Here is a 22,427-nt window from a genome sequence, read left to right as displayed (position 1 = left end):
GGCGACTTGCCCACGTGACCTCATTCGTATCCATTCACAAAAAAAAACACGGCCATAGTTTTGCACACCGTAAGATTGCGAATCCCTTGGTCGCCTGTACATGTACTGTATACCGTCCATCTGCACTAGAGCGCCGATGGGGCGTGATTATCCAGCCCATGGCAGTGGTGCCACCCAACTCATCCATTGCGTGTGTCCATGTGTTGCCCGGATATTGCAGGAACGGCGAGCAGAAGCGGCATGTCCCCGGTCCTGACGGCAGCTTTGACGGCAGCTTATACCACCTGTCTGCCCGAGTCTCGACCATCCATGACCACCCACGAACCGCTGAAAAGCCTCTTGCTTTCCACTTCCATTTCCACCTCCACCCACACGTATTGCCCGGCGCCGCCCTCAATGGCACGCAACCGTCTTGGTCGACGAAGACTGGCTAAACATCAGGTATCCGACAAACGCTCCCACCGCCACAGCAAGCATGATCCACCCATTGTATGTCATGAACAGCAGCCTACATCCGTTAGCATCATTGTACCCGTGCGACCGCAGCGCAAACTTACATGATGAAGAACGAGTAGAATACCTGCACGGCATACAGCACCGCCTTGATCATCTTCATCTGCTGTTCGTTGCCACGCCCAGCACCCGCGTTTCTCCCTGGGCCAAGTAATGAGCTCGATTCGTCCGTATCGTCTTTTTCGCGCGAAAATAGATTTAAAAACTCAGCCAATGCTCTCTCTCTGCTCAAGGTGAAGAAGTGAAGAAAAGAGACGTTCCCTAGTCTCCGACTTCCACGCTTGCCACAATGCATGCATGCTTTTGCCTTTGGGTGAAATCCCCCATCCCCTATCATAATGGTTGTAAGAACTCACCTCTAGGTCCCTCCATAACCCCCTTGGCATAGCCCTCGTAGCGCCTCGACATCTCGCGAACCGCCTCGTACCCCGCCGTGAGCAGCACCACGGCCAGAAGCGAAAAGATGAGCGACCCCGTGCCCGAGATGTGCCATGACGGGAATACAATGCACAGGTCCTTGGTGTCCCACGTGAACAGCATCTATCCATTCCGACTTAGCACCCATGTCGCGTCTAAACATGGACAAGTACTCGTTGTATCCATGATGGCTGGGAAGGTGGGAGGGAGAGGTGTATGCGCACATTCATGTTACACTTTGGCCCGTCGCCGCCCATGCCCGGCATGCCGTGATCCATGTGGCCGTGGTCCATATGACCGTGATCCATATGCGAGTGATCCATTGTCCCGTGCTTGGCGAAAAGGCGCAGGGAGAAACACGTGGAGAAAGAAGCCTTCGGGAACTTTTCCTGTTTGCGCACAGCGTGCAAGTAAGCTGGGGGGGAGGTGGAAATACGATATTTGTAAGTGTGGGTGGGGGGGAGGCAAAAAAAGAAGAAGAAGAAGGTGGAGAAAGAGGAGGACAAGGAGAAAGAAGAACGACAAGGCGACAGAGAAGGCTATAGCGCTGACATGTCACACGACGTGAGGCAGTTTAAGGAGGCCTTCGCCTTCGCCCGCCGCCGCACCACTTGTGTGATCGGCGCACGAGCCCGCAGCCCGCGCGGCGTGGCGGGGCGATAAGGGCAGGTTGCAGCACGCCAGCAGCGCCCACCAACGCCCACCAGCGCCCCCCCGCAGCCTGCACGTCCGAGACCCTGGACGGGCGCGCGGTCGCTTGGCAACCTACACTACATACACATCTAGGACTAGCACTTCTACATCTACCCAAGCATTACATCGTGCCCAGCCCTACGCCTCACACACATCTCACCCGGCTGACCCGTCTGACGTCTGCACGATACGGTTTCCAGAACAGTTTCTCTTGTCCAAACTTTGCTCTCGGCCTTGGTACCCCTCATCCAACAAGGCGCAACAAGCATAAATACCAGGGCGACGGCAATTCCACCATGGCGACCTCTACATTGCGCTTGTTCAGGAGAATGGAGAAAGTGATTCCGGCCCCTTCCGCGCTACGGACTGCGAGTGCTGCGGCGAACGTGCCGCGCCACTCCTTTGCCAATTCGGCGCCGAGACTGCAACTGGGACCGCCGCTGAACATTCCAAAATGGTATGTTGGTTGTGAACATACAAGCTTATGGAGGGGTAGCAGTCAGCTAACAACACCACTGCGCAGGGTCTCGGAAAACTCGCATATGCTCAAGCCCCCAATCAACAACTACTGCGTGTACAACGACTCGGTCACCGTCATGATAGTCGGCGGCCCCAACGCGCGCACCGACTACCATATCAATGAGACAGGAGAGTGGTTCTACCAGCACAAGGGCTCCATGCTGCTCAAGATTGTCGACGAGGCCGCCCCTGCAGACGAGCAGTTCAAAGACATCCACATCCACGAGGGCGACATGTTCCTGCTACCTCCAAACGTACCACACAACCCTGTGCGCTTCAAGGACACGGTCGGCGTAGTGCTCGAGCAGAAGCGGCCAGAAGGCAGCCTGGACCGCTTGCGCTGGTATTGCCAGAATTGTCGCCACCAAGTGCATGAGGAGGCGTTCCACTGCACCGATTTGGGCACCCAGCTCAAGGACGCCATCAGTGTCTTCAAGGCCGATACTGAAAAACGGACATGCAAGAATTGCGGCACGCTGTGCGACATCGTGCCACAGCCAAAGGCGTGAGACATGTGACGACACAACAAGGGAAAAAGAGAGGGAGATTGTAATTCATGTATTGTTATGTATGACGCGAAACGTGATGAAGCAGCCAAAAAGACTATAGTCCTTTCCACATAATCTTGGATATATGGTCCGTCTTCTTTCGGCTTGGCTTCACCAAGCCCAGGTACCTGAGCTCAGCCAGTGCTCGCTGGAAGAGCGCGCTGGGTTTCAAATGTTAGTTTATTTCTTAGCGAAAAAGGAGGGAATCCAACATACATCGTCTTGGGTTCCGTCTCTTCAGCCCCATCTCCGGCAATCGCGTTGAAAGCAGACCACAGATCGCTCACGTTGATCAAAGTGCCAGACTCAAGGTACATCTGATACACAATGGCCGTTGCGGGCTGCGTCGCCGACAGCGCTGCCGCGTTGCCCTCTACGCCGCTGCAACACTCACACCCCAGATAGTCATGGGGCGACGCCAGCGCCCGCTCGACCGCAAACCGGGGCTTGGGCTGGAACACCTCTACATGCGGGGATTTGAGGTCGTACAAGAGGATTTCCGCGAGAAACAAGGTCCGTGGATCGACCAGCGCCGCACTCAAGTACGCGTCCAGGTCGTCGTGGAACTGCGTTACCAGGTCCGAGTAGGCCTTGTCTTGCTCCGACAGCGCGGCTTTGTGCTTGCTCAAGAGCACCTTTTGCGCTACGACTGTCGTGCGCAGACTATCGTTGCGGACGTCGTGCTGCGTGCGGAGAGGCGCGTCGGCATTTTGCAGCAGGCTTTCCAGTTTCTGCTCCGACGAGACAATGTCCAGGGGAAAGTACTTGCCGGCGAGATCGCGCAGTGATATAAGCAATTGGACTAGTCTGTCAGATGGGATCTTCTTGATCGACAGCATGGTCTCGCGAACAAGCGGCGATCCAGCCAGCTCGCCGGCGGCTGCACGCGTCCATAGAGTCGAAAGCCGTACGTTGGGCGACAGTTGCAGTGATTCGCGTATGCTGGCAAGCACGCTTGTAGCGTGGCTCATGGTTGCCATGGCTTGCTGACCGGATTCTATGTGCTGGGCGACTTGATCAAACAGATATCTGTTGTCTTCAAGCGCGCTCCGCACGTCTTGCACACGGCCCTGCTCCAGTATCTCTTCTATCCATCGTCGGAAAGACGGCAGATTCCGCAGTGCCTCGAACGCGTCTGGCGTCACAGCATCAAACGCAATGTCTTGGTTGAGGAACACACTCGGCACACTAGCATAGAAATGCGACATGTAAGCGTACTTGAGCCCGTCACAAAAGTCCTGCGTATTCTGCACGTGATCTTTCTGCCGATCGAGCATGCGCCGGCAGATGTTGGATCCAATGTGCAGACCCACATGTGTACTGGCAACGGTAGCTCGAAACAGTTTCTCAATGGTGTCGTCTGACTGCGTGACATCGAACTTTTGGCCTTGGAGGTAGCGCAAAGAGTGGCCTGAGAGCCGTTCCTCGAAACTCTCTGCAGACGTCGCAATGCCAAACAGCAGCACAAAGGGAAGACGATCAAGCCATGTGCTGGACGGGGTCAGCAAAGCCTGTCGACAGCGCATGCATACTTACTGCAGGAGATCAACAAAATCGACAAGCAGTCCAACATCAAACGCCTCGCTATCCTGCAACGCCACCACAATGCTCTCTACACGTGATTTCCTATGCCACTCCTGGATATGGCCAAGGTCGTAATTCAGCAGCTTCGGACCATGTCTCGACGACGCAGACGGGCGATCAACATCATCTTCCTCATCGTCGTCGTCAACGCGCGACGTCACCTTCTTGATGAGATTCTTCAGCAGCGCCTTGAGATTGGGACATTCGCTCGAGGTAAGCACAGCATATGCGCTATTGCCATGTCTGATGCTCCTGCCGAGGCGCTCGAAGAACGGGCCGTGAGACGCAATGCTGGGCCCAGCGACAATCAGCGCTGTTGGAACGGCAGACTGGGGCTCATGTGCACATGAACTGGCCGTAGAGATGAAATTCACAATCTTCTCCTGGGTCGCGCTGTCGGCGCCTTCTAGCGTGTTCTTCCCACCCGGTTAGATACATGCCATCACGGCCGTTGCGGGCGTAGAAATTAAATCAATCTTACTTGGATCCGCTCTTCCTGCCGTGCCCATAGAGTGCGGTACGTCGCCAGCCGGTCGCGCAGCTGCGCCTGCGGCTCGAATTTGCCTGTCCGTTGGCGCTTGGGCGCGCGATCCTGCGTGTGCGGCGGCTCATAGATGTAACATCTCTGATGCTCCATGTTATGGGTTTCTAGTGCTGTCCCACGGACACTGGGTTATCGACTCGTTGGTATATATTGTTGACGGCGGTGCTGGCTTAGGGGGGGGGAGGGGGCTTAGTTTGGGGAAAACGCGTCGGGAGCGAACGCGTGGTCACGGGACTGGGGCCTTGGGGGGTTAATGGTCAAAGCTTTGTTTTCATACTAAACAAAGAAGAAAGACGAAGTATCTGGTATATCACGTGCTGAATGGGGGGGAAATGCGACTAGAAACAGCGTTTGAAATTTGTTGCAACCTTGGCTGCATATTAAAATCAGTCGTGCTATAGCTTAGTCATGCGTTTTGGATGGGGGCTTGAATGGGAAGACTGAATTCACACAATTCACTCTTATTAGCTGGGAGATGAGTTGGGAAGCTTCACTGTTTCGTCTGATGGGATGCTAGGATGTTAGGAGTCTCTGTCTTGAACTAGTCCATGACAAACGCCAGTATAGCCAGAACGGCCAATATAACCAGAGCAGACCAGAACAACAGCATAGGCAGATAAAACCGCACCCCCTTTCTAGCGTTATCACAGGCTGTAGGAATGTCTATACCATTTGATTGTCTATGCCAAAGATGTCCACATCAGCATTCAGCACACTAAGTCCTGCACCGAAGTCTCACAAGTTTACATACTCGAAGTCACAGGCTTTTCCAGAAAATCATCTGTAGCTGTCTGTTATAGTAAACAGAGTTTCCTAGAGAGGTTCTCAAACAAGTTGCATGGAACGGGCACGATCTTTGGGTACCGCGGAGAGCAACTCACATCAACACCAACCAAGGTGGAAGCTCTATGGCTTTCTGCTGCGTCATGTCGCTGGATGGAATACACACCAGTTTCATACCTTGTGAGCTATGGGCATGGGCATGGCTTGAAGACGCCAATTGCATTCAATCGTGCTCCTCCTCAGTCACTCCGGGACAACCTTCCATGTCCGAATCCGGATACTCATACCCGCAATAGAGGCAGTAGTTGTACTTGTCGCGCAGAAAGACCAAAAGCTTGTGCAGACGCTCTGTCACGGGCAGAGCCTCAAACTCTGCGAGTTCTGGGTCTTCGTCCTCGAGCTCGTTTTCCAGTGTGGTGTAGAAGGGCGCTAGGTCGCGGCCCTGTGCTATCTTTGAGTCGTCGTCATCGTCGTCTTCCTCGGCAGCTAAGGTGGGCAGTCGTGATGCAATGCTGTTGTTCAGTTCTCGTTTCTGCTGCTTGTCGCGCTTGGACTCTGCCCTTCGTCGCGCCCGAGCGCGCCACAGCACATTGATGTGCTTGAGTGGCTTTTCACTTGTTTCAGTTGCACCTCCTGCCTCTGCTTCCTTGTCGGCGAGTCGCTCAGCCGTCCTCTGCGCGTTGTCCAAATCCCTTTCTGCCTTCTTCTCCTTTTGCTCCTGTCGCATGATTTCAAGATAGTCGCCCTCTTCTTCCTTTGCGCGCTTCGCCAGCCGCTCTGCCTCCTCGAACTGTTCTCTGAATTTCCGCTTCTTCTCCGACTCGAGGCCAATGCCCCCTCTATCATCTTTCAAGTTGACCCGTATAGGCTCTCTGCGCGCATCTTCGGATTTTCCCAGGGCGTCACCTTGCTTGAACCCAAATTTGGCCATCATCTTGAATCCTTTGTTCGTCTCCGGAAGGGCAGTGGCAAGCGCAGCTTCTCGGGCAGCTTCGGCCTCCTCTTCGCGTTCGGCCTTCGTCTTTTGCCGTGCTCTGGCTTCGCCCTGTCGGTTTGTTAGCCTGGCGCTGCAGTATCCAAGCGGAATGGCGCACCTCTTTGCGCTTGCGCGCGGCGCGCTGCAGTGAAGTTTCATACTTTGGACCTTTTGGCGCATCCTCAAACACCATGTTCATGTAGTCATCTTCCTCGTCGGACTGCGCCATGTTGTTGCGGTCCAATGGTGGAGGTTGGCGATGATGCCTGGCAAAGGCCGCGACTCGTAACCACCAAAGTGGCCCTGAAAATGGCCCACCGTAGCGTCACTTGGCACATGCTTGGAGGGGCGATCCCCCAGACACCCTTCTTTGGACTACACGCCCTTCACCGGATCGTCTGGCCGCCAATTGCTCAACCCACCATACTATCGCCATGTTGCAAGGCGTGTCGCGGAGGCACGCCCGGCCCTCAGCGCGGCACAGCTCAGGAGGTCTCCACCGTCCGCAAATGTCAGTCTACGCCACCCACACAAGACGCATTATCCGATGAGCCTAGAAGCTCTCGTGCCAAAGCGCAGTCCCTCGCCCAGAAACCGAGCAAGGAAACGCCATGCTTTCTCTGGACAAATGAGCTTACAGCCGTGCTCTTGAGCGCTCTCACTTGATACGGCGCGAATTTGCGGATACGGCATCTTCGCAGCCCCGGACACCAGGCATCGCCGCCCAAAGCCCTTTCATTACGCATACCAACACTTCACATGAAATGCCGGCGATGCCGATCCCGTTATGGAGCGATTCGGAGGGCAGAATAGCAACTCACCTGCTCCGTTGGGACGCTGCTCGTCTGTGAAAACGAGGCGCTGGTTCCAAATTCAGCCTGAGGACCGGCAAGGAACCGCTTGCATTGGCCGCCGGAACCAGGGATGTCGGCTCATCGCTAACTTGAACTAGAAGCGACTCGCATGATTGGCCTGGGGTAAATATTGCTCTTATGCCATCCGATCCACCCCAGAGCATGCTCCTTTGTTCGCGTGCCATGGTCATTCTGCTCGAGTGCTCTCCATGCCACCAGCAGAGCCAATACGCAAAGCTGGACATGGCTAACCACCTTAGCTCCCGCTCGTGCGGCCACTCACGGCCCTTTCGGCGCTTCACGATACAAGTTTTGATCCCATCCCCAGGATAAGGGAAGAGAAGCATGCACATGTGCCAGTCGATCCTCTGGTCTGGTAAACTAGTCTTGCCTCGGCTTTGGCTTTCTGTTGGATAGGTGGCAAGCATCTCGGAGTCCCACCGCAAGAGGCTACTCTCGGGCCACCCGTCGTCTCCGTCGAATCCATACAGTGGGCCCTTACTGATCGTACCCTTTTCGACCTTGGCCCGGTAAGACTTATTGTACGTGCGTCGCTATTTGCGATCAGGCAGAGAGGGGGTTTCGGTACACTCTGCGCATGTGCTTGTCTTCTGAGCTTTTCCCAGCTCCCAAGTCTTTGCAATTTGCTTTCCCCGCATTCCATACCGTTTACTTTGACGAGTGGATCGGTCCCTTTGCCGTACCCTTGTTCTATTTAACATACACTGGTTTCCTCGCTCCGCGGCCCACCCAAAGAGTTTGTGTCTTTTACGTGTCTTGGTAGACGCGAAATCCCGCGACGATCGCGTCTCTACTGGGAGCAAATTTGCACGCAAAAGGGCCTTCGACATGGACGACAAAGAATCGACAACACGTGAAAACGATGTCCGCACCACGCCCCAGGGGAGAGGTGGTATCATGAACAAGCTGTATCCTCCAGGAGAGAAGCCAGGCGCGAAGGGTCGCATGAAGAACCACTGCAGGAAGTTTTGGTGGTGTGGTACGTTGACGCCCACAGACCTGGTCGTGTACTTTATTGACGCGTGACAGACTTTTTGGTATTTGCAATCATTGTGCTGATCATTGTGCTGCCAATCATCTACGTTGCCATACCCAAGAGAGCCCAGCGCGAGATCAACCGTTCCACAATAGAGGTGACTTCTCAGGACGTAACCGACCCTCACTCAGACAGCATCCGCTTGAAACTCAACACGCTCATCAAGAGCAACAGCAGCTACCACCCCAGGATCGACGGCTTCCGCGCTGGCCTCTCACTCAAAGGACAGAAGCCCTTCTTGTTCGTCGACATTCCCGGAGTCAAATCTGAGAAGGAGGTGCCAGTCACGGTTGACCAGAATGTGCAATTGCCCAATGTGACTGCTTTTACGCAGTACACCAAGACGGTCCTGGCCAGCGAAGAGTTTGACGTCTATATGAATGGCAAGACTAATATCCACCTTTCCGGCCTCCCGACCATGGACGTCAATTACAACAAAGTTGTCAGGATGAAGGGTGCGTACTCCTGTCACGCATATCCACTCGCACGAGAGACATGACTAACAGGGCTACAGGACTAAACAAGCTCAGCGGCCTTAACATCAGCGACGTCCGCATTCTTTCCGGCGACACGCTCCTGCAGGACGGCTCCAACCTCGTCGCCAACGTCAGCATCCCCAACCCCTCTGTCATGACGCTCGATCTCGGCAACGTCACCCTCAACCTCTTTGTCGACGGCAAGGAAATCGGCTATGTGCTCGTCCCAGACCTCTACCTTAAGCCCGGCAACAACACGTTCCCCCTGCAGAGCCACGTCAACCAGCTCACCATCCTCAGCCTCATCACGTCCCAGTACAAGAACGCCGTCCTGCCCCTCCAGATCATCGGCAACTCCAGCATCAGGAACGGAGAGCACCTCACGTACTATGAAGACGCTATCAAGAGTAACACAATCAATCTCGATTTGAATGTTGGGCCCGCGCTCGCGGCAATTGGAATCAACACTACGAGCTTTGGTTCGTCGTAAACGGGGCTGGGAAAGCGTCTGTTTTGGTTGTGCTATGCATGTGGTGATGCGGTAATGTGGTAATGTCCAGGGGGAACCCCGGTGGTTCAAACAGTCGTTTTTACGCAGTGCATGTATGATATCCCGTCGTTTGAAAAAAAATACTAGTCGTTACTTGTGTTTGATTGAAGTTTTGCCTTGATTCCACTCATGTACTGAAATCCCATTCCAGCCCTTTTGCTTTGCCGTCCAAGCACAAAACGAAATATGCACACTTGTATAGCAATGGCAAAAAGGGTCATGGTAGCCGCTTGCACACATACATGTTCCTACACTACTAGTGTATACTAAGTACCTCCTCACCCCTCCATCTCCCACTCGTCAACAAAAAACTCGACAATACCCGCCGCAACCCGCCGACCCACGGCAGCTTCCAGCCTCGCAGCCCGACTCCCATCCCCAGACGCCGCGCCAAGGGCCAAGACAAGCAGTTCTTCCAGACTAGCCACCACGTCGCTCAGAGCAATGACCTGGGCGTCGGTCAGCGGCGGCTCCGTCGTGCAGTATGGAAGCAGATGCTGGACGGCGCTTTTATTGGCGTGGGGGCGCTGACGTGAGAGCCGCGGTGGTCCTGGTGCTAGGGCCGGAGTCGGAGCCGCCGATACTGGTACCGGTATAGGTGCGATGTGGTTGTAAGCCCGGCGTGGTGCATGGTTGCTATGCTGTTTCTGGGGGAAAGTCCCATGGCTGCTGGGGTGAGGGTAGCGCGTTGCTGGAGGGATGGGCGGCGCGTGGATAGCGCCGTCTGTTTCGCCGTCGAGCTGGGGGATCATGGGGCTGTTCCTGGGTTGGGTGGTGGCATTGAGGCATTGGATTAGATAGGCTGGGGTTTTGTTTTCGTTTCCGCATGGGGCTGAGTGGGTATATTTTGGTATACTCAGTACGGAATCGGCCGAGGTTGGGGGGTGAGCAGGGTGATTCTGGGGCTGTGATAACGAAGTCACTGGGAGGTTGGGCAGTTAGCGTGTTAGTCTGTTTGGAGAATTGAATAGTGGTTACTTGTGCAAGCAGAGCGTGTGTGTGTGTGTGTGTGTGCAAGGTATCTAGAGCTTTGTGTGGGTGAGTGTGTAGACTCAAGATTCAGAGGAGAGTTTGAGGTTTTGCGTCGAATGCGATGTACGTTTGTTAGGTTGACTCAGCGTAGTAGGGGTGAACGTTCTAAGGGTGACGAATGGGTAAAAGGGGAAGGGACGACGCCTGCTGCCTTCCCACAATCTATATCAACTTCTAACATTCGACCCCTTATGCGGTAAAGACCTGGAAACTTGACTAACTCGACGGAGCTCGGCGACGAAAGCGGAAAGATAGTAGCCATATACACAGACGCAATGTTGGATTTGGTACATTTGACGCGGACTCTATGCTCTATATGTTGCCAACTGTGACGACAGTGAAAGGTGGCCATGTACATGACTGATATACACGTAAATGCATAGGCCCAGATTCTTCAGAGAATGCATATCTACGCCTGCAAACCGAGAGGGTATCATGAGAGGAGAGTATACAAAAGGAATGTGTAGCGCGCGGACCCATGAGACTAGTTTCGACAGCCAACGACAAGACAACACCTTTATCTGATGAGATCAACTGGAAATTTTCGATCAGGCCTCTCGGGGGTGCGCTCCTAGGTCCTTTGCAAGTGAAGCTTTTTCTACTGGTTGCTGTTCCGGGCTCGCGGGTTGGACTGCTGGATCTACTGTTGACTCGGGCTTGGCATTTTGCGCAGACCCGTTCTTCTTCTCTTCAGTTTTACCCTTCCAAAAGCCCAGCAACTTGGACGAGACGGGCTCGGGATGCTTTGCTTTGAACTCCTCAAGCTCTGCCCTGACGGCCTTGAGTTCGGCCTGCACTGCTTCTAGGTCTTCCCGGATATCATCCCTGGCGTTCTTCGCTTTTCTTCTTTGCCTCCACTGCTCAACAAGGATCACACCGATGCCGACAGCGAAGATGAAGGTTTCGGCGACAAAGTTTGCGCCCATTTCAATGGCCTTTTGCTCGGACAGAGGTCGGATGCGTGGCCGCACCTTTTCCCCCGCCTTTTTCTTAATGGCCTCGCGCTCCTTTTCGGTGAGGGCCTCTTGCGCTTTGGTCTCTTCTTCGGTCAAGACGGTGGGCGCTGCCGCTTCTTTCCGCTTGGCCTCTGCCAAGGCAACTTCCTTTTTGATCTGCCGATCTATCACCGCGGGGTCTTGCAGGAGTCCGAGGCGCATGCGCATGTCAACACGATGCAGTCTTTGGGCAAACGTGACGCATATTCGGCGGAAGCGTTCGTGCTCGTGGGCATTGCGTTTGATGGCATTCTGGCTAGAGTCAGCTGTCGTTGCAGAGGCGGGGTCGAGCGCAGACATACGGCTACAGGCTTTGCCAGCGTCCTGACGAAGAGCGACGTGACCTTGAGGGTGAGGGACATGTTGGGTCACGGCACCCGGCTGGGGCGGTCTATCTATGGGGATGTGTGCTAGCGATTGGTGGGCGGGCAGGGGCTCGTTGCCAGATTCTACGCGGATAGAGACATGTCGGAGGTCGGCCGGCGGCTCCCAGTCGTGGCGGTGTTGGCGTCGTTGGTGGTCGTTGTAGTGGTGGTGAGCATAATTCGATCGGCGCCGGATGCTGGATTTGCATTTGCAGTTGCCTGACGACAGGCCGGCCTTTGATGCACAGACGGGGCCGACTACGATCGCAACGAGAGGCCTGGGGGCAGCGCAACACGACGGTGCCATCCAATGCACTCGAGACACATCATCACTGGACGACTAGATCGCATTGGTACTGGCTGCATACGAGTGTTGCCATCGCAGGTGGTCGATTGTGCACGCTGCTGCAGTGCATGTGCACGGATCGGGCAGGCGCCCCAGGGCCCTAGCAACGGCGCTAGGCCGCGGCGTGTTTACGACCATCAACACTGCGACCTGGTCTCATCATCCTCACACTCTATCGCCAATGTCTGCCTCGACGATACACGCAGATGCCCCGCCGGCCGTGGTGCAGGACCCCGAAGGCCTCCAGTATGAAACGGGCGTGCAGCTGGGCAAGGGCGGCTTCGCCATATGCCACCGCGCGAAGCTGCTGGGCCACGAGCATCTCGGCAGCAGCACAGTCGCTTTGAAAATCGTCAAATCCAAAATGGAGCCGCCCAAACTGGCGCAAAAGGTGCAGCCATCCTGGAGGACAACGACGCGAGCCCTGCTGACGTGCTACTACAGTTTGTGACGGAACTCCAGATCCACTCCAAGCTCTCCCATCCCAACATCGTCGAGTTCTTCCGCGCTTTTTCCTTCGAGTCGAGCACCTACGTCGTCCTCGAGCTGTGTGAAAACGGCTCGCTGGCCGACGCCATCAAGAAGCGCAAGTACTTCACCATGCCTGAGATCCGGCGCTTCATGATCCAGACGTGCGGCGCCATCAAGTACCTGCACCAGCGCAACATTGTGCACCGCGATCTCAAGACGGGCAACCTCTTCCTCGACCGCAACATGGATGTCAAGGTCGGCGACTTTGGCCTTGCCGCATTGTTGGTGTCGCAGAGCGACTACGGGGCGATCCGTCGAACAACCATGTGCGGCACACCCAACTACCTTGCGCCCGAGGTCCTGGAGAAGACGGGCAAGGGCCACGACGAAAAGGTCGATCTTTGGGCGATTGGAATCATGATGTACACACTGGCCGTCGGCAGGGCGCCGTTCCATGCCGCCAAGCGCGAAGACATTTACCGAAAGCTCAAGGCGCGCGAGTACACTTGGCCCGATCTTGCAAAGTTTGGCAACGAGATTACCGACGACCTGCGCGACATTGTGTCATTACTGCTCGTCCACGAAGACGAGCGACCAACACCCGACCAGATTGTCGCGCATCCATTCTTTAAACTGGGCTATATCCCATTAGAACTCGATAGCGGCTGTACTTCGAGGATACCGAAATGGCCCAAGAACCGCCCGCCAACCTCTTCTACCATCAGGCGCGGATACACGGAGGAGTGGTGGCAGCTCTGCAAATCCTCCGCTGTCGGCGAGTACGAGCCCGGGAAAGCATTCGGAGCATATGGCCGTAGGACGAACAAGACGGTTGCAAGGGACTGCCAAAAAGAAATCGAAGCCGGCAAGCAACCCAGCATACCTTTTGCTAAAGATGTTGTATACGTACCTTTCCCCGCGCGCGTGCAATGGCCTCACCAAGCACCCGGAGGACTGAGCGAGATATCAGAAGAGAAGGAGTCATCATCAGAAGGTCAGGCACTTGCTGAAACCACTGGAAATGACCGCACAAAAGCCCGTGTGCCAAGAGCTTCTAGGAGAGAGCAAGCGCCAGTCCAGACACTCAAGGAAAATACAGATCCAGTCCAGGAGCCCGAGCAAGCACCAAGGATCTTGGATAAGCAACCAACCCGCCTGAGGGCGGTCCGCAAGATATCGAATCCCGGTCGTGTGACGGCAAATACAGCGACAGCACCCGCTCCGCTACGTGTTCCTCGAGAAGCAAGAGCGACGACTCGTTCTAGGGCCGCGAAAGAACCTGTCAAGGAAACTTCAAAGACAGCTTCCACTGGACTTCCTGATCTCCCGCCTCTCCGGGTCGTTAGGGCGAGCACTCGCGAGAGTGAGAAATCAGAGGCCTCGTCTCAATCAACGACGTCGCGAAGTGCTACCCGTTACCGCACAATTGGTCCTGATATGCCTGCAACCGACCCGGCCACAGTATTGGCACGTCTGGTGACTTTCCGAGACAATCTCGAAAGAGTGCTGGACAAGAAGCCAACCAAGTCGAGGCGAGAGCAGCCACCGCAGCTGCCATTCGTCGCGAAGTGGGTCGACTACAGCCGCCGATATGGTGTTGGGTATGTGCTCAGCGACGGCAGCATCGGGACGCTTTTGTCGGCAGAGGAGCAATACCCGGTCACGATTGCCTTTGCCACCGACGGATACAATCATCTGCGCAAAGCCGGAGGCAACCGGGAGCTAGCGAAGAGCGTCGCGTTGAACTACTACACAACGGTCAAGAAGGACCGAGGACTTTCGCAGATTGAGGTGCTGGATGCGCGGCGCGTCGAAGAGATCCGGACCGTGTGGCACAAGTTTGGAAAGTACATGTGCGCAACATTCGGGGACGAGGAGAAGCCGCTGCGCAAAGATCCGCGGGTGAACTTTGTCCGCTTCTACCAACGGTTAGGTAACGTAGGCATCTGGGGGTTCGACGACGGATCGTTCCAGGTAAGCAGGTTCGATGCTAATATCTTTACGGCAACCAACTAACCATTGCCAGTTCAACTTTCCGGACCACACCAAGCTTGTGCTCTCGTCGGACGCTGGATACGGACACTTTCTGTGTCTTCCACTAGACGCGACATGTCTGCTTGAAGAGACGGGCAGCGTGCCCTGGAGACATGTCAAAGCCCGGGCGAACCTGCGGGGCTCTCTGCAACAGCTCTTGTACGGCTCCGCAGACAAGGAAGACAGCTACAAGGAGCTTACCGAGAGTAATCTTCTCCGGGCGAAGATTGAGTTCATCTACGCAGTGGTTGTGGAATGGTGCCAGCAAGGGGGCCTTGGCTGCCTGGCAGACCCCAAGGTGTACTCTTGGGGCGGGCCGCAGCTGGAAGAATCCAGACGGCTCGACTGGGCGAGTGTAGGGCGTTTTGGCGGCGATGTTTTCTCATGATGACTGACGAACGACTTGTGGGCGGGCAAGCGACGGCGTTTTGTTTTTTTTGCGGGCGCCCTGGGCTTGAGGGATATTTCTACCTGGGCAACTTGGGGGCATTTTGCCGGCGTTTGAGGTGTGGGACGCGCAGTGTTCGCCTTTTGATTCGAACGCTCCTTTACGACGACTTGCATATCGAAGGGCGTTTTCGGTAGCTTTGAACAATGATGTGGTTGCGACTATTGCACCTGGGGCTGTGAGCGGTACGTAAGTGACACGGGCGTACGCGGCCAGGCTGCAGTCCGTCTGACCATGGCTGTGCCGAGACATGGCATGCCAAGACGCGCTAGTATAGGTTGAATACCTAATCATTATACCTTTTTTCGAATAGACTATTTCTCTTGATTACATGGAGTAAGGAAAAGTATATGTGCAAGGACGGCCTGAAAAGCCCGAACAGCGCCATAATCAGAATGTCTACATTGGGCATAAAACAAACGAAGCCAACAACGCCTACTCGAGACGGAGAGACACTGGAGCCTGAAAGGAGAGCTGGTTTCGATATTAATAGCAGCTTTAGCTGCATATCAAAACCGGTTACGTATTGTAGTCCGATCACGTGCTGTGCCCAGAGACTCGAATTGCAAGAAGCTCTGGTATTACTCGTTTGATAGATGCTAAGATGTCAGGCATCTGTCTTGAGTTAGCCGCGCCAAGCCATCTGATCACGTGATGGGCGTTAGAACGTTGGAACGGTCAGAAGGCCAGTGCCAGGACGGCCAATATAGCCAAGAGCAGTGTAGTAGTAACGGCCAGTACAGACAGAGCAGCTAGTATGGCCAGAGCAGCCAGTACAGCGCCACGGTCGGTACAGCGCCACAGACAGGACAGTGTAACAGCCAAAGCTGCAACCCCTTTTCAGCACTGGCACGGGCTGTAGGCATGTGCATTCTTCGCCGCTTACAACAATCCAGTGGCTGCCGATTTCCAGCTCTTGCCATGGCCTGGCCGGGTGTCGCTCTGAACCATGAGGTGGCTGCAACGGTTGCGGCGACTGCGCGCGTGCTGGCGGTGTCTGGGGGCTGTGAGCGAGCGACACGTAAGTGACGAGACAGGTGTACGCGGCGGCATGGGCGGGGAATCAGGCAGACGGCTGAGGCTGCCCAAGGCCGTGGCAGCACCGTCGAGACTGGCTGTGCAGAGTCGGCCGGGCATACCTCGCAGACAATGGGCGTGCTAAGTGTAGGGGAGTTGAGACGGGTCGGGTTATGCCGCCGTGGCCGGGCCAGCTTGCGCGTACTGTAGTGGGAGCAATACGACGGGCGGATGCCTGTGGCTGTGCGGTGGGCGAGGAAGGGCCCATTCCGACGAGCCCGACTGAAGGCTTGTCGGTCCCTCTCTGACGTTGGTCTCCGTCTCTGCGAGCCATTGCCGCCAACACCACACCCACACCCTCTTGAGCGGCCGCTCCCCAGATCCCCCCAGAGAGCACGCCCACGAGAGCGTCTCTGGCCCGTGACGCCTGCCTGCCCGCCCTCTGCTGCATCCTGACCGCAGCAGCAGCATACACACAGCCGCCCCCCCACCACTGGCCGACGCAAGCTACCGTCCCAGCTCGACATCGGGCATCAACCATGGTACCACGCCAGGCCTGCTCTACACAACGCCTCCCAGCTAATGCATGTCCTGTGTAGGGGAAAACCAACCGCGCAGCGCGCAAGGCCGTAGGCGGCCAGCCCGCCGCCCGGACAGCTCCCAAGTCCCAGTTCGCAACAAAGGCCGTCTTCGAGACGACCAAGAAGAAGGAGGTCGGCGTCTCCGACCTGACGCTGATCAGCAAGATCTCCAACGAGGCCATCAACGAGAACCTGAAGAAGCGCTTTGAGAATGGCGAGATATACGTGCGTCGCTCCGCTTGCGCCAACCCCGCCGGCACACGCAGCACCACACTGGCACACCGACTGACAAGATGCGCAGACATACATTGGACACGTGCTGGTGTCTGTCAACCCCTTCCGCGACTGTACGCAGAGCCACATGCGCCCCGGCGAGACAGATGCTAACAGCTGGCAGTGGGCATATACACCGACCAGGTGCTGGAGAGCTACAAGGGCAAGAACAGACTCGAGGTGCGGCACATGGCAACCGTCTCGCCCACACCCCACGACTGACTGCAGCATAGGTTCCGCCCCACGTCTTCTCAATCGCCGAGTCTGCCTACTACAACATGAACGCATACAAGGAGAACCAGTGTGTCATCATCTCGGGCGAATCAGGAGCAGGCAAGACCGAGGCCGCGAAGCGATTGATGCAGTACATTGCCAACGTCTCGGGCGGGAGCAACTCGTCTATCCAGGAGATCAAGGACATGGTCTTGGCCACTAACCCTCTGCTCGAGTCGTTTGGAAACGCAAAGACACTGCGGAACAACAACTCGTCGCGATTCGGAAAGTACCTCGAGATTCACTTCAATGGGCAAGGAGAGCCGGTCGGAGCAAATATCAACAACTACCTGCTCGAGAAGACGCGTGTAGTAGGCCAGATTACCAACGAGCGTAACTTCCACATCTTCTACCAGTTTACCAAGGCCGCTTCTGCAAATTACAGAGGTAAGATGCGGAAATAACTGGTTGGGCAAGCCCGCGCTAAGTCGTGTAGAAATTTTCGGCCTACAACAACCACAAGCCTACGTTTACACGAGCCGCTCAAAGTGTTTCGATGTCCCAGGAATCGACGACAATGCCGAGTTCAACGACACGCTAAACGCCATGAAGGTCATTGGGTTGCCACAGGCGGAGCAAGATAACATTTTCCGAATGCTGGCGGCCATCCTCTGGCTGGGCAACGTCTCTTTCCGGGAGGACGATCAGGGCAACGCAGCCATTGTAGACCAATCCGTGGTTGATTTCGTGGCCTACCTTCTCGAAGTCGAATCCGCGCACGTCAACAAGGCACTTACCATCCGCATCATGGAGACAAGTCGCGGAGGCCGACGAGGCTCCGTATACGATGTGCCTCTAAACTGTGCACAAGCAGGCGCAGTCCGAGACGCACTCGCAAAGGGAATCTACTTCAACCTCTTCGACTGGATCGTAGAGCGAGTCAACTTGTCCCTGAAAGCCCGCGGCGACACTGCGCACTCGATTGGTATCCTCGACATCTACGGCTTCGAGATTTTCGAGAAGAACAGCTTTGAGCAACTGTGCATCAACTATGTCAATGAGAAGCTTCAGCAGATTTTCATTCAGTTGACATTGAAGGCAGAACAAGAAGAGTACGAGCGAGAACAGATCAAGTGGACTCCCATCAAGTACTTTGACAACAAGATTGTCTGCGACTTGATCGAAGAGAAGCGACCACCGGGTGTCTTTGCTGCGCTCAACGACGCTTGCGCAACAGCACACGCTGACCCCACTGCCGCCGACCAGACCTTTGTTCAGAGGCTCAACGCACTCTCGTCGAACCCCAACTTCCAGCCTCGCCAAGGCCAGTTTGTCATCAAACACTACGCAGGTGATGTGTCGTATGCCATTGACGGAATGACAGACAAGAACAAGGACCAGCTACTGAAGGACTTGCTGAACCTGCTTGGCCAAAGCAGCAACACGTTTGTGCACACGCTCTTCCCCAACCAAGTGGACCAGGACAACAGGCGGCGACCACCAACGGCTGGAGACAAGATCAAGGCGTCTGCAAACGACTTGGTAACCACTCTTATGCAAGCTCACCCGTCGTATATCCGTACCATCAAGCCGAACGAGAACAAATCGCCCAAGGAATACAACGACGGCAACGTGCTCCATCAAGTCAAATACCTCGGTCTGCAGGAGAACGTGCGAATTCGAAGAGCTGGATTTGCGTCGCGTCAGACTTTCGACAAGTTTGTGGAGCGATTCTTCCTGCTATCGCCAAAGTGCTCTTATGCTGGAGAATACACTTGGACGGGTGACTATGAGACTGGTGCCAAGCAGATCTTGAAAGATACCAACATTCCGGCCGAGGAGTTCCAAATAGGGACGACCAAGGTGTTCATCAAGACACCCGAGACGTTGTTTGCTTTGGAGACGATGCGCGACAAGTACTGGCACAACATGGCGATTCGTATCCAGCGTGCTTGGAGAAACTACCTGCGCTACCGGATAGAATGCGCGATACGCATCCAACGGTTCTGGCGGAAACTCAACGGCGGCAAGGAGTTTATCGAGTGGCGCGACCAAGGGCACAAGGTTCTCCAAGGCCGAAAAGAGCGTAGAAGATACAGCTTGATCGGTTCTCGAAGGTTTATGGGTGACTATCTCGGCATCGGCAACCATGGTGGTCCTGGCGAGATCATTGCGCAAGCCATCGGCATGTCTTCCCACGAGGAAGTACCGTTTTCGTGCAGGGCCGAAGTACTTGTGTCGAAGCTCGGTCGATCGAGTAAACCGGAGGCTCGTATGCTGGTTCTCACCAAGAAGAACGTCTACATTGTCAAGCAGGTTCTGGTGAATCGTCAAGTTCAGATCCAAGCGGAGAGAACAATACCCGTAGGCGCCATCAAATTCATCAGCTGTTCGACGCTCAAGGACGACTGGTTCTCGATAGGCGCAGGGTCGCCAACGGAGCCCGACCCGCTCGTCAACTGCGTGTTCAAGACTGAGTTTTTTACACATCTAACCAACGTACTGCGAGGCGCTCTGACGCTCAGGATAGGCGAAACGTAAGTGGTGCGCGTGACCAAGACATGCACGTGACTAACATGATGCAGCATTGAGTACAACAAGAAGCCTGGCAAACCGGCCCAGGTCAAGGTGGTCAAAGACCCCGCTGTACCGCGAGACGACTTGTACAAGAGTGGCACCATCCACACTGGCCCGGGAGAGGCACCCAATTCGGTGTCGAAGCCCACGCCCAAGGGCAAGCAGGTGGCGGCAAAGCCCATCACAAAGGGCAAGCTTCTACGGCCCGGTGGCCCAGGTGGAGGACCGTCGAAGCTGGCATCTCGCCCAGCGCAGCCGAGATCTGTACCTCAGCCACCAGCTGCACCTCAACCCAAGCCTGTTCCAGCACCGGTTGCGGCATTGTCGAACGGCACGAGCTCTCACACGCGCACCGTTTCGGCGGGCTCAGCACGCGCACCACCCCCACCACCGCCTCCACCGCAAGCACATGCTGCACCGCCGCAGCCAAAGGAGCCTCGGTACAAGGCGCTGTATGACTTTGCAGGCCAGAGCGCTGGCGAGCTGAGTCTGGGCAAGGATGAGATCATTCTGGTCACGCAGAAGGAGAATAACGGTATGTTGATCTTTGCTGCAATGAGACGATGGAGCGACGAGTAAAGTGACTGACGAAATGCACTACAGGATGGTGGCTGGCCTCGCGTCTTGACAAATCTGCATCTGGTTGGACACCATCTGCTTACCTTGAAGAAGTCGCTCAAGCTCCCCCGCCAGCGCCACCCGCTCGCCCTGCGAATGGCAAGCCCAAGCCGCCAGCGCCACCAGCTAAGCGTCCTGGCGCGAGAAACGCTGTCAATGGCGATTCGGGCAGGGATAGTGGGTACAGTGGTAGCGGGGGCAGTACTATGGAGAGCGCGAGAGACAGCAGCGGTAGCATCGCTGGAGGACTTGCAGAAGCACTGAGGCAGAGACAGGCAGCCATGCATGGAAGGAAAGCCGACGAGGATTGGTAGATGAGGGGATTGTTGAGGGGACAGTGGTTGAATTGGTCGAGCAAAGAGAAGGCAGCAACTTGTCATTGACTAGGACAGGGATGGCTATAGCACTGAAGAATGATGTGGTCCCATTGGCTCAAGTAAGTGATGCATTTGACGGTGCACATGACTTTGCCAAAAGTGTGCATTCACGGGGACATTGTAGTTGATTGTGTAGAAATTGAAACATGTGGAGCCGTTTTGAAAAGAGAAGGGGGGCGGGCAGGATGGGGCATGGCTTGCCGGCCCGGACGTTCAGTTGATGACCCAGAGACTAAACGACAAAGACACAAGTGTTTTTTTTTCTTTGCTTAGACCAGTGCATGTTGTCTTGTAGTCACGGGACCCCGGAAACATGGATGGACAGCAGGTACTATGCAATAGCAAAGTTTTCGGCGAGGGTTTCCGTAGCTGATGAGATATTATGAAAGCGCAAGAAGAGCAAGTTTTAAAAAAAAGAGACTAGAGCAAGAGTCATGACATGGAATTGCTTGGGTGGGTGGGCGGACGAGTCTTGGCATACCCATGATAAATCGAAGTTTAGATGAAGAGGGCTCAATCTACCCGTGATATGGATTTGCCACAGATACATATGAACAGCCCTGCCATGGTACCGCACATCACACACACATGCACACACATACACACCCCGGTCCATATCCCAATTTTGTTTGTGTTTCACGACAAAAACAGCCGGTAGTGGGCAAAATGGAGGTTGTTCCGTCAAAGTAGGGGGACATACATACAGGCTTTTTTTTAGCCACACTAAGTACTTGGTTTGGTTGAGATGCACGACTGGCCCAACAGACTGACTGTGTCTTTGAGGCAAGAACACAGGAACAGGAACAGGTGTCAACTCGGGGGAAAAGAAAAAGGGAAACGTGGTTATCTATTCTTGTTGTACTTGTTACATATGCCATGGCCCTTGTCTATCTAAGTACTTACCTACATAACATAACATAACATACCGCGTATCTTACCCGCCCCCCCTCCCCCTCAACCCCCAACTTCAACCCCAACCCCAGTCACACCCAAGACACACCCCCCCAAAAAGAGACACCGAAGTATTGCCTGATCTGAGCAAGCAAAGCAAAGCAAAGCACATTACCATGCTTCCCCCACCCCGGCCCCCTGTCCCGTCCTTTATATACAAGGGGCAGGGTAAGGGCAGAATGCGGCAATCTTGCACGCACGCACGCCCGCCCGCCCGCATTCTCTCAGGACTAAAATAAAATGGCATGGTTATATGTAGATGGGTCAGGTGATGGCTGGGCTAATTCTATTTGTGGGGGGGGGAGGGGATGGACCTCGATGATGATGATGACATTGATGATTATGACTCGGGGGGGACGTTGAATGGAAGATGCGGACTTGGGGTTCTTACAGTTTGTCCCGTGTGCGTGCCGTCATGATTATGTATGTATGCTGGCTATAATGGAGAGATAGCGAGATAGATGGAGAGAGAGAAGATGAGGTTCCAGTCACGGCAATGCATGCATCTGACCAAGGTCGCTGCTTGCTTAACCGACACGGCGCTGGCGTCCGAGTGTGTGTGTGTGTGCCTCGATGCCACGAGCGATCCGATTCCACGGCGATATCATACTCAAT

The 22,427-nt window shown here is 55.0% G+C and overlaps 8 protein-coding genes across 8 annotated transcripts; 3 read left to right on the top strand and 5 right to left on the bottom strand.

Annotated features, from left to right (window-relative positions):
• Positions 1–49: 49 nt before the first annotated feature.
• On the bottom strand, positions 50–1,384 carry SETTUDRAFT_168145 (uncharacterized protein). The gene is made up of 4 exons (XM_008025371.1): positions 1,155–1,384; positions 870–1,053; positions 558–654; positions 50–508 (listed from the first exon to the last, which is right to left on the bottom strand). The coding sequence occupies exons 1-4, from the start codon at positions 1,251–1,253 to the stop codon at positions 394–396; spliced, it is 495 nt and encodes a 164-aa protein (XP_008023562.1). The 5' UTR covers positions 1,254–1,384; the 3' UTR covers positions 50–393.
• A 535-nt stretch (positions 1,385–1,919) lies between these two features.
• SETTUDRAFT_26977 (uncharacterized protein) lies at positions 1,920–2,651 on the top strand (the record flags this gene model as incomplete). Its single annotated transcript, XM_008025103.1, has 2 exons — positions 1,920–2,080; positions 2,147–2,651. The coding sequence occupies 2 exons, from the start codon at positions 1,920–1,922 to the stop codon at positions 2,649–2,651; spliced, it is 666 nt and encodes a 221-aa protein (XP_008023294.1).
• A 94-nt stretch (positions 2,652–2,745) lies between these two features.
• SETTUDRAFT_26976 (uncharacterized protein) lies at positions 2,746–4,911 on the bottom strand (the record flags this gene model as incomplete). The annotated part of the gene is made up of 4 exons (XM_008025102.1): positions 2,746–2,851; positions 2,907–4,181; positions 4,227–4,690; positions 4,756–4,911. 4 exons carry the CDS (start codon positions 4,909–4,911, stop codon positions 2,746–2,748), a joined length of 2,001 nt encoding a protein of 666 aa, XP_008023293.1.
• Positions 4,912–5,486: 575 nt separating this feature from the next.
• Positions 5,487–6,917, bottom strand: SETTUDRAFT_168142 (uncharacterized protein). Its single transcript, XM_008025370.1, has 2 exons — positions 6,696–6,917; positions 5,487–6,646 (listed from the first exon to the last, which is right to left on the bottom strand). The coding sequence occupies exons 1-2, from the start codon at positions 6,804–6,806 to the stop codon at positions 5,825–5,827; spliced, it is 933 nt and encodes a 310-aa protein (XP_008023561.1). The 5' UTR covers positions 6,807–6,917; the 3' UTR covers positions 5,487–5,824.
• A 1,053-nt stretch (positions 6,918–7,970) lies between these two features.
• Positions 7,971–9,586, top strand: SETTUDRAFT_168140 (uncharacterized protein). Its single transcript, XM_008025369.1, has 3 exons — positions 7,971–8,431; positions 8,482–8,943; positions 9,003–9,586. Exons 1-3 carry the CDS (start codon positions 8,281–8,283, stop codon positions 9,452–9,454), a joined length of 1,065 nt encoding a protein of 354 aa, XP_008023560.1. The 5' UTR covers positions 7,971–8,280; the 3' UTR covers positions 9,455–9,586.
• A 206-nt stretch (positions 9,587–9,792) lies between these two features.
• On the bottom strand, positions 9,793–10,266 carry SETTUDRAFT_38237 (uncharacterized protein; the record flags this gene model as incomplete). Its single annotated transcript, XM_008025146.1, has 1 exon — positions 9,793–10,266. The coding sequence occupies one exon, from the start codon at positions 10,264–10,266 to the stop codon at positions 9,793–9,795; it is 474 nt and encodes a 157-aa protein (XP_008023337.1).
• An 828-nt stretch (positions 10,267–11,094) lies between these two features.
• On the bottom strand, positions 11,095–11,903 carry SETTUDRAFT_160098 (uncharacterized protein; the record flags this gene model as incomplete). The annotated part of the gene is made up of 2 exons (XM_008025368.1): positions 11,095–11,793; positions 11,844–11,903. The coding sequence occupies 2 exons, from the start codon at positions 11,901–11,903 to the stop codon at positions 11,095–11,097; spliced, it is 759 nt and encodes a 252-aa protein (XP_008023559.1).
• A 530-nt stretch (positions 11,904–12,433) lies between these two features.
• SETTUDRAFT_176331 (uncharacterized protein) lies at positions 12,434–21,102 on the top strand (the record flags this gene model as incomplete). Its single annotated transcript, XM_008025367.1, has 10 exons — positions 12,434–12,643; positions 12,697–14,697; positions 14,750–15,112; positions 16,822–17,028; positions 17,105–17,150; positions 17,201–17,256; positions 17,310–17,736; positions 17,786–19,826; positions 19,875–20,401; positions 20,470–21,102. The coding sequence occupies 10 exons, from the start codon at positions 12,434–12,436 to the stop codon at positions 20,796–20,798; spliced, it is 6,207 nt and encodes a 2,068-aa protein (XP_008023558.1). The 3' UTR covers positions 20,799–21,102.
• Between the last annotated feature and the right edge of the window lie 1,325 nt (positions 21,103–22,427).

The sequence above is a fragment of the Exserohilum turcica genome, assembly GCF_000359705.1.
Source record: "Exserohilum turcica Et28A unplaced genomic scaffold SETTUscaffold_14, whole genome shotgun sequence".
NCBI classification, from domain to species: Eukaryota; Fungi; Ascomycota; class Dothideomycetes; order Pleosporales; family Pleosporaceae; genus Exserohilum; species Exserohilum turcicum.
Note: the sequence above shows the minus strand (reverse complement) of the source record. Positions and strands in the feature narration are given on the sequence as shown.